General features: G+C 39.9%; 1 protein-coding gene across 4 annotated transcripts in view; it reads left to right on the top strand.

The window, feature by feature from the left end:
- Nucleotides 1–19,422, top strand: part of nhsl3 (NHS like 3) — a 42,299-nt gene that overhangs the window by 17,578 nt on the left and 5,299 nt on the right. For 2 of the 4 annotated variants that reach the window (XM_061058833.1, XM_061058836.1), the window contains 6 exons: nucleotides 17,240–17,398; nucleotides 17,711–17,754; nucleotides 17,873–18,011; nucleotides 18,688–18,795; nucleotides 18,888–19,057; nucleotides 19,153–19,356. In XM_061058833.1, coding sequence (XP_060914816.1) covers nucleotides 17,240–17,398; nucleotides 17,711–17,754; nucleotides 17,873–18,011; nucleotides 18,688–18,795; nucleotides 18,888–19,057; nucleotides 19,153–19,356 — 824 coding nt within the window. Of the gene's footprint in view, nucleotides 1–14,212; nucleotides 14,500–17,239; nucleotides 17,399–17,710; nucleotides 17,755–17,872; nucleotides 18,012–18,687; nucleotides 18,796–18,887; nucleotides 19,058–19,152; nucleotides 19,357–19,422 lie in introns of those variants that run through there. The other 2 variants (XM_061058837.1, XM_061058834.1) reach the window with 2 other exon arrangements.

Genomic DNA, 19,422 nt, shown 5'->3' with positions numbered 1-19,422 from the left:
ACCAGAGTCCTAAGTTAAGCGTAGGAATTTTTAAGCTCTTGGACGGCATCCTCATAGCACTTTTAAATTAAGGATAATTGCTTCTAAATTATTCTCAACCAGTTTGAAAGTCCCCCTCATGCCAAAAGAAAACCTATGTTGAGTGTAGTTTTATGTTTTCTATGTGATGACTTGACCCAAATTTAACTTCAGCTGCCACTGGAAAAGAAATCCTGTTATTTCAGTCGAGGTTAGGAGCAGTGTGTGGCTTATTACTTATTTCAAAACAAAACTTTAATTGGTACCTGAAGGCAGTAATGCATTAAAACACCTACTACGTTCCACATTCATTCTTTTCTTAACTATGGCTTCACTAGTCTACAGTTTATCATGAACAGCAGATCAAATGAGTAATGTGAAAGGGGTTTGTCTAAGCAGCAAACACACAGAGACTCTTCATCTCAGTGCAGATTATATCCACTATATGGAGCCTTTTAGCTTTCAGCTCTTGCTTTTGTCCAAAAGTCAAACTGTCTTCATATTGCCCATGAGTACTACCTACTCGAGGTCTCCTGAGGTAAGAAGAGTCCGCTATACGACGCTGTAATGAGAATATTTGCCTCTATGTACCATGCAGCAGTTTCAGTATATAAACGTCACTCCCCCTCCAAATGGCTCGAGGTGAATTCTCCGGAGAATATCCTGCTGCGTTTTCACATCAGCTCACTCTGACTTGCTGGGGAAAAAAATACTAGGGGTCTGGCAGGAGAAACTCCTGGCGAAAAATGTGGCTGTTGGCGTTCACACATACAGCTTCTGCGGGAAATATCCGGAGTTTTCAGTAGTTTTCTGCAAGTGTGAAAGACCTAAAGGACAGAAGAAATATTCAATATGGTATGTAGATGAGCTGACAGAAAAGCAACACTCTGCTTTATATTTGTGTCATAGGTAAAGACAGCATTTATTGTAAGTTGAATAACACTGCGTATGACCATGTAAAGTATCTACCCAAAACGTTGTAGCTTCAATGTGTAAGTTAGAGTGACCTCACAGTCTCCAGTATCAGAAGCCTTGATGTGTGGATTGCTCCGTAATGGGAATCGGTCCAGTAGCTTCCTGCATGTGATTCAAAATTGAATTAAAGCATCAGATCTTACCATTAAAAAGCGCACACACAAACACACAGACCTGTGTGTGACCTTGCCACTCAAAGGTCATTATTTCAACTCTGGTCACGGTGTGGATTTGATGTTTATCCTATCAAAAGAGGAATAAAGTCATCTTTTACTGCTGATGTTAGGCTTCATTTTCCAACACCACTGTGTCCAATCTGTAATCAGAATCTTGTGACAGTCTTAACTCAGCATGTCCTGCTTTGCTGACATAACAGAGAGAAACATCAAACAAAGATAAAAACTTTACTTAAATCACGTTAGGCATCTATTGAAAGGTCTTGTACTAGTCATCCAAAAGTGTTCACTGAGTTTTCCCTTGAAAGATTCATCTGGTTTGCTAACCTCTAATAAGTATTTAAAGCATGTTCTATCTCCGATTACTCACTCTAATCTAAAAATTTGAGAAACTTTTCCCCATTACCAGCAGCTTTTCAGTTAGACTTGTAGTTTTTACAATACTTTAGAATGTCCAAATAAAATGCTCAACACTTCAGTTAACAGTATAATGAACACAAATAAACTACACATACAAGTTTTTGTGCCTAAAGAGTTGTGAAGTATTGTTGACCTGTATACAGAAAGTAGCTAATGTAGCAGCTAAATCTGGTACCTGCACTATTTATTGATTGTTTATTTTCACAGCAACGCATGTGCAATAAATATGATCAAAGAAATAGAAACATGCAGTTATATAACTGCATTTTAATGAGTGTAATACTTTGATGTCACCAGCTATAATTAACCCCAACAACTTCAATAATGTGGTTTCACTGGTCGGTGAAGAGGTTGCACTGGGAAGCCAAAAACAAGTGCCAAGCAGATGGTGTGAGCACCAGCCTCAGCCACCTTTTCTACTTCAGTATTTGGCAGCAAGTTTGCTCAAACAAGCTGTCCTCTCTTCACACAGATTTACAAGTGTTTTCAAACTGATTCAGTCCAAATGGTTCTGACTTGTTTACGAAAGAGAAGCTTAGCTCATTTGCCGTGCATAATGGGATTTCAGTGAGGAAAAGTGACGAGGAGGAGTATGTTTTTTTTGTTTTTTTTTCTTGGGGGGAGGGGGGGGGGGGCGCTTTAATAAAAGCTCACAATTTGCAAATTGAGATGTTTTCTGTTGGTGAGAAGCGCATGCATGAGTTCACACACACACACACACACACACACACAACAGACTGATTCTCTGTAGGTCTCAGTTTACACATATGCACATTGTTGGACTTACTTTGCTGACGAGCATAGTACTCAATGCGTGTGAGTTTCTTTGTGTGTTACATCATGTGTGGAGTGTTGACAACTGAGTGCATCTGTTCAAACCTAATGTGTTCAGTGTGATCCGGATGACACGCAGTCAAATTAAGTTAAAGTTGTCAACTTTCCACTGCTCAGAGGAAAGTTGTTTTCCATAACCCTGACTTTTCATAAGCTTACTTGATATGATATGATGAACATGATTCCTATGGTCACATCATTCTGAATGCATAGATGTATTTTTAAACAGCTTTATATCCCTGTCTTTGAGCAACTTGTGGCTGAATCACATAAGGATAATACATTTTAACAGACAGAGAGTCCATGTACAGAAAACAACAAGGGACAATTGTGTCACAGAAAACTCCATGTCTGGAAATGTTGACAATCTCTTTAACTTCAATAGAACGACAGAGAAACAGAATAATGTGAGTGACTTTTGGCACAATGAAAGTCAATGCAGATACACGTTATCATTCTGTAGTGAGACAAACCAGAATGAGACATTTAGATGTGTTATAGATATGGTCAAAGAGAGAGGTTTTTTTATGAAGTAGACATCAGGGGAAGTTTTATAGTGATATCTATTTGTCACGGATCTGTGGCAGAGAAGTGATACAGATCAGTTTTCAGATACAGTTTTCTTTCCATCTGTCTGAGTGGCAGAGAAGGCATGTTGATAACTTGATAGATAAATAAATGCTTTAAACCACTGAGTTTTTCTGTAAATCTTGAAATGAACATCACAGTGTAATGAGCTCATGTTAAGAAAAATGTAGTGGCAGACAGCACATTGCTGGATAGAGAGTTAAATGTGTCTCCTTGTGGCTCAGTAAAATAAATAAACTGTACGCTGTCAAATTTGTAAAATATGTTTAAGCATGGTTACCCTTCATACACCTTTTAAAATTCTACTGCTAAAAGATTTCAGTTGCTCTGTAATATTTATTCTGTGGAGAAGGGTTACACTTATTAACATTTAAACCAATTTGTCAGAATCCGATCAGATTATAGCAGAGACAGGCAATAACATAATTAGATTATTAATAACATTTTGAAAATAATTATGGATTATTAGATCCCATTGCCAAATATAAATCTTGAATAAACCATGACCGGGTTAGCTTGGAATATTATAAACACTGTACAAGGGAGAAAATAACCCAAGTGCCAGTGTAGACGGCAAAAACCTTCAATTCCTCAAGTGTCCACTTGGGGCTGGCTCCAAAAAACCCTGGAAGTCACATACACACCCATTCTAAAACGCCCATTTTGACAGTAGATATAAACATGTTTACAGCCTGGTATGAAAAATGTTTAGGTCTGAATAGTTTTCTTTATGTCTTTATCGACACACACTGTTTGGGGTTGAATTGTTTTAATACTTTTATGAAGGATAAGAGAGGGGAGGGAGTGGTGTGACTGCATGCAGGCAGGAGGTCGCTGTTTGCTCGGAGGCTGAACTCCACCTCTTTGACTTTTACTAGATTGACAGAAACTTAGAGTCAAAGGTGCGCTCCAGAAACCAATGGGTGATGTCACTGAGACTACGTCCATGTTTTCTAATGTCTATGGTCAAATCATATTATATTGTTTTTATTCTTTTATTTTGAAGGAATTAGTAAAACACTGATAACTTGTAAAGTTGTGTGGTTAACAGCGACTTACCTTTGAGTCAACTTAGCTGTTAGTCAGTAAACTTAGTTACGGTTGTTATAATGTAAAAAAAAAAATAATAATAAAAAGTTGCTAGCTCTAAATCTTTTATATTTCTTGTATCACCACAAAATAACACCACAGCATATTTCCTGACATGTTCAACTTTCCCTTCAACTGCCTTCAATACACACTGTGACTAACTGCAAACAAAAAACACAAAAAAAACCACAAAGACAATTAAAGACTGAGACAGTTTATGGCAGTAACCTTTTTATGTGCATGTAACGTGAGGGTCCGATGTGTGGTGGATGGATCACTCAAGTTAAGAGAAACAGAAGGATGGAGACGGATAACTTTCTCAGCAGCACTTCACTGTCATCCACATTGTTCTGCTACACAACCACCACCACACTTCCTTGTTGCTCATCACATGTCCCGTCATTAGCCAATCAGAGGTTAGGCTGATTAAACTCAAGGCAAACATTATGACAAACACAGAAGTAGATTCAATATAATTTGGTCACAGTTACTAGGTGCTACTGCAAACATTAAAACATGTAAATATATCAATATTATTATACTCAAATATGTAAATAGTTCACTGTATAAATGTTAACTTATTTTTAACTTAAACTTAAATACATGGATTAACTCAAATATATGAATTTACTTCACTTTTAAATCTTACATGCATTATTGCTGAGAATGACTGTATAAAAAGGTTGCCTTAGTTAATTCCAGTAGATTTAGTCGTCCGACTTTACTGAAAAAAAGGGGTGTCAGATCTGACTGAGGAGTAAGACTAAGGGTGCATTGGGCTTGTCCGGTCCTGTCCTGCTCTGCTCGGAGATGACTCTGAACGGAAGCTATGGGCTCTCTCATTAACCCATCAATCATTCTAAATGAGGCCATTCACCATTAGAGAGATGTGCCCTCAAATAACCTGCAGCACCTGTGCCCCTTTTTTCTCCAGCAGTTTGCCTTGGTGTGTTTCTTAAGGACTTGTTTGTGGAACATCCTAAAAACCCTTATCACAAAATCTTTAGCCTAGTTGGAGCCCTTAAGTTTTTATTGTTGAGTTCATTTACAACTTTTCTAATCTTTTTAACGCATTTTTTGTTTGTTATTGACATCTGACTCTGTGAATCTGTGTTTGAAATGTGCAGTAGTCAAGACAGATTTTTCTGCGGTATGCTGAACGTCAGTATGCTGAAACCATGTCTGTCGTCTCTCTGGGTGGCTTTGTCTGGAGGCCCTTTGAGTCTCTTAGTATACCCTCTAATTTTCCTGGGTCACTCAGAGTACTCCTCTGCTCACTCCCACACAAATTGGCAACAAATCAATGTATTATCTTGTTATGAGACAGAAGATGAGTGTTGTGAACAGTGGCTCATCCGCGTCTCCACTTTTATACAGCTATATCTGTAATTGTATTTACTGAGCTTCAGTTCAGCTTGCAAAAAAAAATAAGCTCTTAAGTTCAAACCACCAGGAACATAACAGCTCCTCTTCCATGAAGAAACATAACCCCAATCCTCTTCTCAGGGAGAGGGTGGAGCAGTGAGGATGTGTTGCAGCTTAGTTTATCTTTTTGACCATGTTAGTGTTTACAGTAGAAGTGCAGTCATTCTCCTCAGCTCAGAGGACAACCTGCTTCTGCAGAAATTAGTACTTGGAATAGAATAACATAGTATATCTTTAATAAAGACATGAGACATCAGAGTAAGTCTAGCAGACTTAAAGATATCTTCTTAACATCAGTGTTCATTTCTAGTTAACCTGCAGAGGGACGTATGTCTCGTGTGTTGTTCCACTTTAATGCCCATGTACCTCTAATCCTGTTAGCTAAGCAGACGCTTGTTAAATGTCTCTGTTCCTCACACTGACACTCGTCAAAAATAAATTCATAAACAGCAAGAAGAATTTTACAGGACAGCCTTACAGACACATACATTGGGGCTAGGGATTTTCAGCTCCAGAAAAACACATTTATTTTGAGTTTAAGTTAGAGTTCAATCAATTAGACATTTAAAATCACAATATGTTTTAAAAGTACTTTATTATCTTCAGCGAAGTTGATACTGCCCACAGTATGGCTGGGATATATGACCTCAAATCAATAGCACGATTAATTGAACATTTGACCTCGATTACAATGAATGAACGATTATTTCGTTTTTGTTTTTTGCCCTCATAGTTCACTGACATGGTCTCTACTGTAAATATGCTCAACTATTAAAGCTGGAATATTGTTTCTAATGAAAGAGTGCATATCTGATGAACTATTTTGTGGTTTATTATTGAATATTTCGAACGGAAATCAAAACATCGCTTGAAATTAAAACCATACATTTTAGTAGAAAGTAGAAATTAACTTCTCTTAAAAAAGTTGATAAAATAAATAACTTAATAACAGTTTTTCCGCAATATTTACATTTGACTCTTTCTTCCCTTAAGACTACATGTGTCCAAACGACCGACATTGCTTCCATGTCGCGGATTGGACATGTCGTCACGTGACTCTGCCCTGACAATAATCGGTTAGAGGTTCTGAATGCCGATTTCGATTAATTTTCGATTAATTTCCCAGCCCTAGCCCAGAGTTAAACCCATATTTTATCAAAGCTTTCTTCTTTTATATTCATGTGACAAAAAGTAAAGATGGCATCTCTCTCTTGTGTTAACACAATCACATTGATGATGAAGAAGCCTATAATGATCACACAATTTGTCACAAGAGAACCTGGGATTCAGATGTTTTCCTTTTATTCTTTGTTTCATTACTTTGCCCCCTTCCTCCTCACCGTTTGATGTTAACTCACCCACTCTGTAAAGCCACCCAGAGGAACGCTGAAATACAGATGGGGTTCATGGGTAGTGACAGGTGCTTGTACTCTGTGATTTATGTCCTCCTCCTAGCCTGTACCCTTTCCTTTTCCTCCTATTTCCTTAGCTTCCTTCCTCACCTTCCTTCAGCCTCTACCTCTCCTTCTCCACATCTCCAGGGTCCCTTTATTGCACACATATACATGTCCTCCTCTACCGCTATACAGTAAGCTCTGATCAGATACTGTAGGTACAACAACAAACAACCCTTATCAGACAGTTCATGTTTTATTCTCTGCAGGTCACCTGAACAGACGGTGCGATGAAAAATTCCACTAGATATGTGCAGGTGGGTGGAGGTTAGCCTGCCTCGCTCTTTCCCTGGTTAATACTACACCAGTCAATGTAGAGGAGCTCATAACTCAAGTCGAGAGCACAGCAGCTATAGAATACAAATCAGGGGAGCAGCAATGAGCTGAATAATGACACGTGTGTGTGTGTGTGTGTGTGTGTGTGTGTGTGTGTGTGTGTGTGTGTGTGTGTGTGTGTGTGTGTGTGTGTGTGTGTGTGTGTGTGTGTGTGTGTGTGTGTGAGCGTGTGTGTGTGTTTCCGCTCGTGTGTTGGGGCAGTTGGAGGTTTATTGCTGGTCACAATTTAACCCTGTCTTCCCGTACTCTGGCAGTTTCATTACCTGTATACGATGAGAGCTGGGAGTGAAAGATGTGTGGTGTACTGTTGTGGTCAGACTCAGCAGACAAACATTCCACTGCAGACTGCAGGCCGCTTCTGTATATCTACCAATATGCTGTGTTAATAAAATAAAACATCTTTCAGTACACTATTTATATGCAAAATGTTCTATTATAACAATGGACTGGTTCCACTAGATATTGTCTTTATTTGTTAAAAAAAAAAACGACACTCAAATGATCCTTCATTAAAGAGGAACATGCCATCGTGAAGCAGAAAATACAAGTACATACAAAAACATAAGAAATGGTCACAAGACAATGCAATCAATCAATCAATCAGCTCCAATTCATAAATGTTATCTCAAGACACTTTACAAAAGCATGGTCTTCTAGAGCGTACTCTTTGTTATACTATTTGTAAAGACCCAACATATGCAATTCATAAGTGCCTTAAACCTGCAATCCTTCGAATGGCCAGTAGTGGGCTCATTTACCAGCTGCAAAAAGGAGTTCAATTGAATGGAAACTTTTTGCAAATAAGCCTTCATTTCGCCTTTTTTATCACTAAAAATAAATGTTTTTTTCTCATTTGCCAGTTTGGAGTCTTCTCTATTTTAGCATTGTGCTAATTTGGATGATTATATTATCATTTACAGTATAAATGTAAAGTCATAAATAAAAGTAGGCTAAAAGATTCAGTGGAGGTACTGGAAAGAGGGGAGAGCAGCTGGCTGCCAAAACCCACTTTCAAAACCAGTCAGCAAGAAAACACATCTGCTAATGTTACGTCATCTTAAACAACACTTTGTCCCCTTAGATTGGTTCTAATTCTAACTAGCTTCAAATGGCTGGTTCAAAAAACCAAGAGGGGACCTCAGGGCTGCCACATCCACCTCGTATCTACAATCATGGTAAATACTTACTAGAGAACAAAATGTGTATCATTCCTGGAAAAAAAAAGCCCCCTGCAAACTCAGTTTCTACTCTTGTTTTGGTAACATTTGGTAAAAACTACTGCCCAGCTGATTTTGGAAACTGTTTGAACTATTTGAGAAATTAAAGCAAATATTTAAAACTCGTTTTTTAAAATCTATTTATCAAGGATCTGCGTGTCACTGACCGGGCATGGCAGCAGCAAAAAAGTTGATAGAGAAGCTATTAATGTTTCTTGTCCAATCATAACATTAGTTTAACTCTGTCGGTTTTTGTTCTTTTTAAGGAATCAATGCAGCAAACCTCCCAAACACATCATGACCCAACAGGGGACGAGGGAGCTCTGAGCCTCATTTTATGAACAAGTGCCTGTTGTCCTCGAGTTCTCCACAGCTGTGTTATTACACAAAGCTCTGCAGGCTGTGCAGGTGTGTCTGAAACCTTTCAGGAAACACTGCTCCTACATGATCATAGTTGTTTTTTACTCCCTATTGCCATCTTCACGGCTTTGTCCCTGCCACCACCATTACTTTATTTCTCATGATTAAAGAATACATTCACTGAACCACACACCCCTTGATTTGCCGACACACAGTGGCAGTTTTCAAGCCCAGTCGGGCATGAAGTGGAAATCCTGTTACTCCTCATGGCCCACTGGCTCGAATGCTCACCAGATACTGATGTTGACATTATGACAAAGGCAGTACAGCTTATTCTTTCTGTCTGCTTCTCTGTTTAGATCACTTCTCCCTGTTCAACAAGTGAGAGGTTTGGATGAGGATGCTAGGTGACCTCATAGTCAATGTGGTAACAGTATCTTGTTCTCGAATAATGTCAGAGTTTGGGCTTGGTCAGTCCACTGGGAGTCATAATTTACATTTAGATGGCTCTATGTTTCTACAGTGAACATCATAATCTGATGACCTGATGTTTTTGCAGTGTCATGTTGTCCAGACAGTCGGTGTTGGTACAGCACTCTCTAGTGGAGCAGGACATGATACAGGTTTTTGTACAAGAAATGACGATTATCCATGTGATCTCTTTTCAGGGATGAGGTCTGTGTCTGCTCTGGTGAAAAGTGATATATTCCCCCTTTTTATTAATAAGGCCTGACCGTTTTGTAAATGACTTCAGCTGTATTATGTCACATATTTCTTCTCTCTCCCGAGTAGGCGTGGTGGGTCAAGTTGTCCTGAAGCTGCTAGCTGCAAATGAGTCTCATTAGTCTTGGTTTAAAAACTAATTTTACAAATTAACTTCAGTTTACTCGTCATGTGGAGTCTTTACTCAGCCTGTAAATTACCTGTATTATCTCTTCTGCGGTTCTTGTGGAGCTTCTAAAGTTTAAAAAATAAACCTGATGATGTCATCATTTGTCATGTGTGAAATATCAACAAATCTGTTTTTGATCATCTTGAAAACTATAGCTAAAGTGTGGCCATTTCTGTCTTTGAGCAACACCCAAAACAGTGTCAGACCTGCTCTTCACATGGCCTATTTTACTAAAGAAGAATGTGCAACATTTTACACATAAATACAGCAGAAATCAAGTAGATCCTCTGTAAATGTCTCTTTGAGTCATGACTGTCTACAACGAGTGAGAAGTGTGAGTCCCTCCAGCTGTGTTGTTGTTGGAGCCATGTTTACATAATGTTTACATCATGTTTACATGCCTTACGTATAAAGCTGTTTTGGTCATGGGCTAGAAAAAAAGAAGAATAACGCAGCCTACTCACTGCTTATTTGGATGTCACGTAAGTGTCATTAGCCTGCTAACACAACAATGTAGGACACAGCCAATTGCAGCTCGAGCAAAGTTTAATTTTGTCCGCGCTTGCGCTTATTGTTGCTTAATTATGGTGTGTTTTAATCTAATTCAGAACTCCTCGAGTGGAGAGGGGTTGGAGGTGAGTCGCTGTAGGAGAGCAGAGGCTTCAGAATAGCGGAGGTGTCGCCCAACAGCAGTTTGTTTTGGTTTAAAGTGGTCATATTATGCTTTTTCTGTTTTTATATGCTCTTTAGTGTGTTTTCTAAGTGTCCTGTGCATGTTTAGGCACATCTATGTGCAAAAATTCAAAGTCCACGGAAACGCGGCTTCTCCGATGTCCTCCTGTTAGCTGCAGCATTAGCTGCATGTAACGCTCGGTTCTAGCCCCCCTCGAAAAACATTTGCCAGTGTGACGTCTTGTCAGTGTGAGATCACTGATCTAAGCCCATTGGCTCGTTGTGGCAAGCCCAGCAGCTCATGTTGCAGGCCTGTTAACTTCTGTAGCACGCCCACGATATGCCGCAGCCTGCTGGTAGCACAGTAGTGCTAAGGTGCTAATGTTTATGCTCCCCTCGGAGCCAAAGTGGCTGCATTCCCAATATGGTAAAAGGGGCGTGACATTTCTGAGAACCGTGCTGAGCGACTGAACAATTACGGCAGAGCCGACAGGCTGACCAATCAGATCAGACTTGGCACACGTGGGGAATCTGAACGTGGGCACTTCAGAGCCTTAGAGAGAGAGTCAGAAGCGAGCCGGTGCATGGAGCGGCAGTACATGAAAACAGACACTTTTTTTCGAACTTTAGCTATTGTGAACATACTTTAGTAGGTACAAAGATTAAATATACGAACCCCAATAAGGGCATAATATGACCTCTATAATGCTGGTGCGAATGGGCGACATCTACTGGATCAAAAAGTCGCACATTCTCCCTTTAAGAAACAATAAAAGTTCTATGATGTCCCACTCATCTCCTGGCGTTACATTTTTGTTTGTTTGTTTTCTTTCGTTTATTTATGCTCTGAGCTTTAGGAATACTCGTTCTTAGAATGTGAGATCAATTCAAAGAGTTTATGTCCCTAAATATTCACTAAAAATCAACCTGTACAGATTTTTTACGTGAACAAATGTTTTGATTAAATTTTTTTTTTTTATTGTATTCCCATACTAAAATGTTCTTTTTCTTGAAGTTGGTCATTTTCTTTTAGCTGCCGTTAACTAATTCAATCTAAACCTGGCTTGTATCCACATCATGAGGTGTAAATCAGAAACAAAGGAACGACATGTCAAAATCCTTATCACTAAAATGAAGGTGGCTCGTGCTAACAAGGCGAGTCTTTCTTTGCCTTTTCACATTTTAACAAGCCTGTATTTCTCGGCTGCCTGTGATCTGAAATGTGGTCGTTGTCTAACCGCCTGGTGAAACAATTAGTGATTTATGATATTTAAGTACACAGCAAAAGGCTGTAAAACATGTAAGGAGCCATTAAAAAGCTACAGCACTTGATTTGAAATGATTGATAGAAGGTTTATTTGGCAGTCAACCATTGAATATTTGCAGTTTCTCTATAATGCCTCTAAGATTAGTTATCAAGTTAGCATATGCTACTTTCCTCTTTTGTAATGCAGTGTTATGTTGCCTGTGCGGTGGAATGGTTTGTTGTGTGCACTGAATCAAAGGCGTTTGAAGCCTCCCTCTCCCCTCTGGCCTCTCTCCCCAAAGACCAGATGGTGTCTCTTTAGGCCTTCTAATGAATATTGATATGAGGGGTCCTGGTTAACAACAGGGGGGTGCTTAGGCCGGACCAGACACCCTAAAATTGGCACTTTGTAAAGGTCTGTATTTAGTGGACTCTGGTGTGGTAGGGATTTGTTTTTTGAAGGAGGGTACTGTTTGAAATTATAGGACCATGTCACTGCGGAAGAAATCATTTTTAGATGTACGTAATCATATTTGTAAACTGTTACATTCACATGGATAAAGAGTTAATGAGTAAGATGATTAGTGATTGGAATACAGATGATGTATCAAGCTTTTTTCTCTAGCAAAATGTAAATTAAAAGAATCGTACAAAATGTTTAAATCCAAAGACTGATGAGATTATGATGCTGATACAGGGGAAAACAAAAGTCAGGTGTGAGGAAGTTTAAGGTAAAGACATATTAAGCCACTGGTAGAGTTAATCCTCTGGCATGACTCCAATGTCTAAAGCTGCTCCCCAAGTCCTCAGCTTGTTCCAGGCCTCATGAAACCTCAGGCTGAACTGACACCAGGCCCCCAAGGCAAGGCAGCCTGACCCTGGATGCAGGGATGCAGGGATGCAGGTCAGCGATTTCTTCTCTGGAGAAATGGTAGTGTCTCCACCCATTTCTAAGCATCAGGTGATATGAGTTAGTGAGGAGGGATGGTGGGTGTATGGATGAAGTTAATTGTGTGTGCCTCCAGCGTGTCCCTCCAGCTGGTCTTGGTGTATGAGCCAGCTGTAGCCCCCTGATGTGCCACTTTATTGTGAATAAACATCTATTCAGAGGCCAAGCACTCCAAAACTGCTGCTTCTCTGGCGGTGACACAATCCTGAACACAGCATCGGTTATTTGTCTAGCAGTGCGTCAGCCTTTTTTTTTTGCAGATTTCCCCCGTAGCTGTGTTGTATTTCATAGCCTCTGCGGTTTGTCAGGAAACATTAGTAGGCATGCAGGAACTCATCTGCACACAGAGCTGCGACGATGAACCAAGGATGTGTCAGCTATAAATAACTCAAACTAGACCTCTGTGGCTATAAGGCACCGGGGCAGACAGGAAAAGAAAGGCAGCGAAACTGAGAGATGTAAGACAGAGGGAGGAAAAGAGAGAACTGTGAAGCACAGATAGAGAAGAGGGCAAAACTTTACAGTACACCATAATGCTTGTTTAGCTTCTCACTATGATGACACAACCTTTACTGTCAATTGTAGCCCCTGTAGTCTTTAGATAATGAGACAGAGTGCCAGACAGATACATAATGCTGCAGGCTTTCATTAGGATAAGGACAATGACAAAGAGAACTAACGGACCCTCAAGTAAATCAAAGATTATGGCGCAGTTATAGCTGTTATTATAGCTGTAATAGGAATTGATAGCAATAAACTGAAGGAGTGTCTGTTGTAGTGCACTGGCCCATAGAAATATAGTTTTATGACCAAAGCATGACAATGCAGTCATTTCACAGTACAATGTTTACATTTAATGTCCAAAGGAATACATTTCTGTTTTCTTTTAACAAAAGAAAGTTGTTCTGAGGAGAAGATCTATCATTTCAAATGTAATCGATCAATGAAAACATGTTTTTTTATATGGGGAAAAATCATAACAAAACTTATCTCACAACACTTTACATTAAGAGCATGTGTTTGAATGACCCAACATGAACATGAAACAGTGTTAATATATGCCTCTAAGATAAATAAAGTTCTGTACAACATGTGTGAAGTCAGAGTCCTCAGGGGATGAAGATATTCAAGGTCACAAGATTGTCACATCCAGGTACACTTAATTTTGTCTTTTGTTATTGTCTCTTTTCACTTAGTTTATTTTCTTTAAAGCTTAAAAAAAATATATTTAAGTCATAAGAAAGGGAACTCACTCATAAGTGTGTCTGTGCAAATACATGATCACACGTGTCTGTCTGTATTGAGTGAAGTGGGGGTTGAGGCCTCCTGAAAGCCAAACTTTGACAGCCGTTTTGCTGGTGGGGGGGGGGGGGGGGGGGTCTCTTAATTCGACAAAAGAGAGGGAATCGCAATGAAGAGAGCCAGTGTGAGCGACACAGGAAAATAGAGGGAGAGAGAGAGAGAGAGAGAGCAGAGGGGGGGAGGGAGGAAGGTATCAGACTCAGGGATAAGGCAGCTGGGACAGGCTGCTTGGCTGGAAGCAGATCTCATTGTGCACTTGTCTTTCCCAAGTCACTCAGAAACACTGCAGAAGGAGGAGAGAGCCTCTCACACCAACAACAGGGTATTTACTGTTGCCCACAGACAAACTGCTGTCAAGCTTCTGAGGGCATCCGATTCTTTTTTGTCCTACATTAAATGTACTCACCACTGACAAAAAGAGGACTTGTTGGACTCTGGCTTTACAACTGTATCTGGATTTTTAAATCTGCTATGGCGCTGGTGTAGGCATGGTGGTCTACTTTAGGAAAAGCATCCACTCTCTGCTGTCTGTCTTCAAAAAGAAGGGTGAGTGCTGAGTCACATGATGACTGTAGTAGCTTTGACATAGCTTTATACCTCAGTAATACTCTAACTCAGGTCTGAGTGAGATTTGTGGTGTTAAGATGACATTTTTCTTTGCATGTTGTACCCTAAAAAGTTTGTGATTCACAGTGGAGGTAACGAGGTGGTGGATTTGTGAGAAAAAAAAATTGTTAAGTTCAAAGATGTGATGATGATTGCAGACTCGATGTGCTCGTCATTGTTTCTCTCTTTCTCTCACGCACACAAACAAGCACACTGGCACGCAAGAATTAGAATTAAGGCAATATGGGGGTCTTCTCTAATGAGATAAAGAGCTTAACAGACTTTTTTTTTTCGGCGATCATCTAACTTGACCACAGTCATGAACCTCCTGCAGGGGAATGGTCCTCCTGCATTTAGGAATGGTTTCCCAGTTAATCACAGTAAAAGTTGAGATATGCACTTGTGCTGTGGCAATTTTTGTATTGAAATTGGTCTCTTATTCCCAAGATTGCATCAGACAGTCCCAGGTTCCCAATGACCTGAGATTTCCCACAGCTGCACACAGGGGAGGGCATTGTGTCTGGAATGCCTCACCTGTGTGAATGCAGGAGGATAGGGGTAGGAGTGTCTGTTCTGCTGCTCACACTAACATGTACAGTGTGTGCATTCAGAGTCACACAATGTCACCTAACCAGGGGAAACTGAGAGCCTGAGTGTTGGAAGTGACAAAAGAGAGAAAGTGAACACCTCAAGTGACCTTTGACTAACTTATAATAGACAACACAACTGATATGACTTAGATATCCCTCATATACACAAGAAAGCAATATTTCTAATCACTTTTTAAAACACAACATTACAAAGTACTTACTGGTTTAAAAGAGAATGGAAAACATTGTGATACTGATAAACGCACATACAAACATGCATTGCATACCAAATATGCATACATCAATATACACAATTAGGCATACACAAGTCACATATGGGGGTCATCATATCAGACAAAAATTAGCACGACTAGAAATAAAAATAGGCAAACAGGAAGAGTTATAAAAAAAAAGGCTAGCCTAAAGAAGTGAGTTTTTAAAAGCTGTTTAAAAGAAGCCACAGATTCAGCCAATCTGATGGCGAAGTGAAGGCTTTCCAGAGTTTGGTAACTGTAAAAGCGCGGTCACCTCTGGTTTATATTGGGAGTGAGGAACTAAAAGAAGCTGCTGATCAGATGAACGAAGACGCCAACAACTACAGTAAGGCTGTAACAGCTCAGAAACATATGTAGGTGCCAGGCCATGCAGGGCTTTATACGTTATTAACAAGATTACGAAGTTGATTCAGTGAATAACAGGTTTTCAGCGTAGTTAAGCGAGAATTGGAGTGATTTGTGTCCAACAATTTTGTTTGTTAACAGCCTAGCTGCTGCCTTTTTGCTAACTGAAAAAGGGTTAAAGAGGATTGTGTGATACCAGAGAAGAGGGAGTTACAGTATTCTAACCCAGACAAAATGTGTTGTGTGTGGGTAGCATAGATTTTATTTTGGCATATATATTATATATGAAAAAAAAAACAATTAGAATACCAATGGTCCTGGACAGGGGTTTAATGTTACTTGGGACCAATATGCTGCCTGACCACTTTTGTGAAGCATTCAGGGCCGATCACTAAGACTTCAGTTTTGTCAGAATCGAGGTGGAAGAAAATTGTCACACATCAAATTTGTAACAGCTGCTAGACACTGGTGAAGGGTGGTAAAGTTATTAAGATGGAGTTGCCTGTTGACAGCATAACAATGATAAGAGATACAACAACAAGTTAAGTACATAACACAGGGGTAACATATATGAGAACAGAATAGGTCCAAGGATTGAGCCCTGAGGGAATCCACACAAGATATGTTTTCTAGACCTGGTTTTAAATTACATATTTTAGAGCCATTTATTTTCCCCTGCCAATTCAAAAACTAACTGTAGTTAACTATTACTGAACCAAAGCTGCATCATTGGCCGTGCCAGCATTGGCTATATTGGCTACTGTTCAACAAAAGATTTTCAGATCTTAATTTCTGTACAGTCTTTATCCTTTGATACTGACTGAAACCATGGAAGAGTCTATTCCCACGCAGGAGGTCAAGTGGCATCTTTAAATGTGGACAATCCAGATAATCTAATCCTTCATGGAATAAGGAGAAGGAGAGATAGAGTAAGAGATTAACCAGGCAATTTACTAGTCTAATTTACTGTTAAGAGCCTGGTCAGGCTGGGACATCTGCCCACCCAACTGCTTTGCTGAGGAGATTTGAAGAGTGTGCTGCATCACACCAGGTTGAGGTGCAGAGGATTCACTGAAAAGCTGATAAATGATTTGGCCCCTGCACACCTGTTGAGTCTGTTTATTTACGTGTTGAAGTTTATATCTTTAGACACCAAGGAATGTACCTGTGGAAACACTTACCATACCTGTGGAAAATAAGGTTTAAGCTTTATGGGTATATACCATAGACTGTAAATGTTACAGTATATACATATATATAGGTATATGGTGTATTAAGAGTGTTTTTGGTCAAAAGGGAAGATGGTAAAATTGTTGATGAAAGAAATGATCATTTTGACCATTTCATGCTAAATGGCTAAATTATCATTCTCTTGAAACGTTCACTGTTAAAATGTTAAGCATCATACAGTACAGTAATTTAATTGGTCTTCCTTTCTGTTTTTCCTCATCTCTTCCATCATACCAACAGCTGGCCTGAAAGGTAACGAGGACCAGAAGAGGTTGACCGTCCACTACACAACCTCTCAGCACTACCAGGAGAATGTTTTCATTGAGGGCAGCAGGCCACAGTACCTGGAGGACCTGCACACAGAGGCCCAGGAAGGCCTCAAGATACTACAGCAGGAAGGTAAAGACACATCACTACAAATATAAAAACATGTATCGTGTTTTATTTTCAAAGATGTCAATTCATCTAAATACAGTAAGACTTGCCCACAGTTTTAAATGACCAACCCAAGTATATTAGATTATGTTAATATATCTGAGTGGTTAATTGCATGGGAGTGCTTTCCTTTTTGAAATGTGTTTGTCAAGGGTAATTTTCTCTATGAAGTTAAAGCTTCTTTATCTATGTTATGATCCCTAAAGACCCTCCCTTTTAGTGATGACTAAGTTTGTATTAAGATTGTTTCTTTTCTTTTCTGTTTGGTTGGTACAGAACACAGAAATGGAGTTAACTTCCCTGACAATGAGAGCATTGCTGTAAGTTCCCCAAACGCTCTGTGGATAATTTTTCCTTCACGTCCTACACACTAAACATGCCACCTAACTAAATACTATTGTGTGTGTTTGTGCATGTTTGTGTGTGTATACGCTGCAGTCTACAGATACTCTGCGTCTGGAGCATGATATCAGCTCCAAGGACGGAGGTTTCTCTCTGGAGTCAAGATCCACCGCAGGGAGCACTGATACCACAGTAACCTCCGCTGTGTCGACAAGGCCTGTGCTCACACGCCAAGGTAAACGCCATGCAGGCCTGACGTTCTGTGCATATTTAGAGAGAGAGGAAGCCTCCGTATCTCCTTGGATTCTTTGATTCTTGCTGGAAATAGGAGCTAATCATAGAGCTTGTGTCAGTGCAGCAGTTCAAGCTTTTTTTTTTAAACTTAAATTCCCTGCTTTACAAAGAGTCATACTGGAGTGCTTATTTAGCATGCACATCTCATTCCCAGCTGCATTTATGGTTTGGAATCAAAGGAGAAGGAACTTTACACACATTCACACGCACACACAGCTGAATCTGTTTTCGGTTACTCAAAAGCATTTGAAGACATCACTGCGGCTGCCTCTGCATATCACAGCTGCAAGGTAGAGAATGAGTGTGTGTGTGTGTGTGTCTGTGTGTGTGTGTGTGTGTGTGTGTGTGTGTGTGTGTGTGTGTGTGTGTCTGTGTGTGTGTGTGTGTGTGTGTGCGTGTGTGCTCAAGGGTTGTCAAATTCATATTCTGATTTATACCGAAAACATCCATATTTAAAATCCTTCAGTAAAATCAAATTCCCCAATATACTGAACTAGGTTTCAATGAATACGTTAACTGCTTCTGCTATTGGTCAAGGTACTTGTCTTGTGCCCAATAAAGTTTCTACATTGCAACATTAAATCTCCTCAAATTCACCGTTTCTCTGTTTCACTCAGGCTCTACATTCAAGCCTCTGAACCCAGTAAAACGATTAGATAGGAGCCGGAAAAGAAGCAGGAGGACCACCATCATGGGTATTCCAAACCAGGTCCAGAAAGAACTTGGTATGTCAACACCATCATCCTTGCTAATCCTATAGACATCATGTATCGTTGGTGGTAAACTTGTTAGTTAAAGTTATCCGCCCTCTTTCCAGCATTGCACAGAACCTCAACCTTCCAGCAGCTTGTTTCCACCCAAACCCTTGATCAGGATGGAGAGGACAGAAACAGCCAATCAGGTGTGGTCATTATTCCTACGGTTGATGGAGGGACCCCACTCACAAATAAAGAGGGAGCAAGGGTGCATCTTTCAGATGTGTTTGAGGTAAAAGGTTCCTCACAAGGAATAAATTACTTCATAATAGTTTTACATTAAGTGAGGTTGTATTACTAAAGAATGGTCCTCTCTCCACTCCAAAGCAGGATGCATCCAGAGATGAACAGCTGCTGAGGAAGCACCTACGGGCAATGAATCAAGACGAGCAGCCCTTCAACCACCAGGGCTTTGGCTCTTATCACGGTCCCACCTCAAATGTGAGACCCAAGTCCCTTGCAGTACCTGGCATGACCACTTCTTTCACCTTCTCTTCTTCAACAATGCTAAGCTTCCTCCAGGAACCCCAGGTAAGAATGAAATTAGTTACAAGAAAAAGGCTTTCAAGTTAAAAAGCCTTTTCTGACTCGTCAGTC

The sequence above is a fragment of the Labrus mixtus genome, chromosome 16 (assembly GCF_963584025.1).
Source record: "Labrus mixtus chromosome 16, fLabMix1.1, whole genome shotgun sequence".
NCBI lineage: Eukaryota > Metazoa > Chordata > Actinopteri > Labriformes > Labridae > Labrus > Labrus mixtus.
This window is presented reverse-complemented; position numbering and strand designations above follow the sequence as displayed.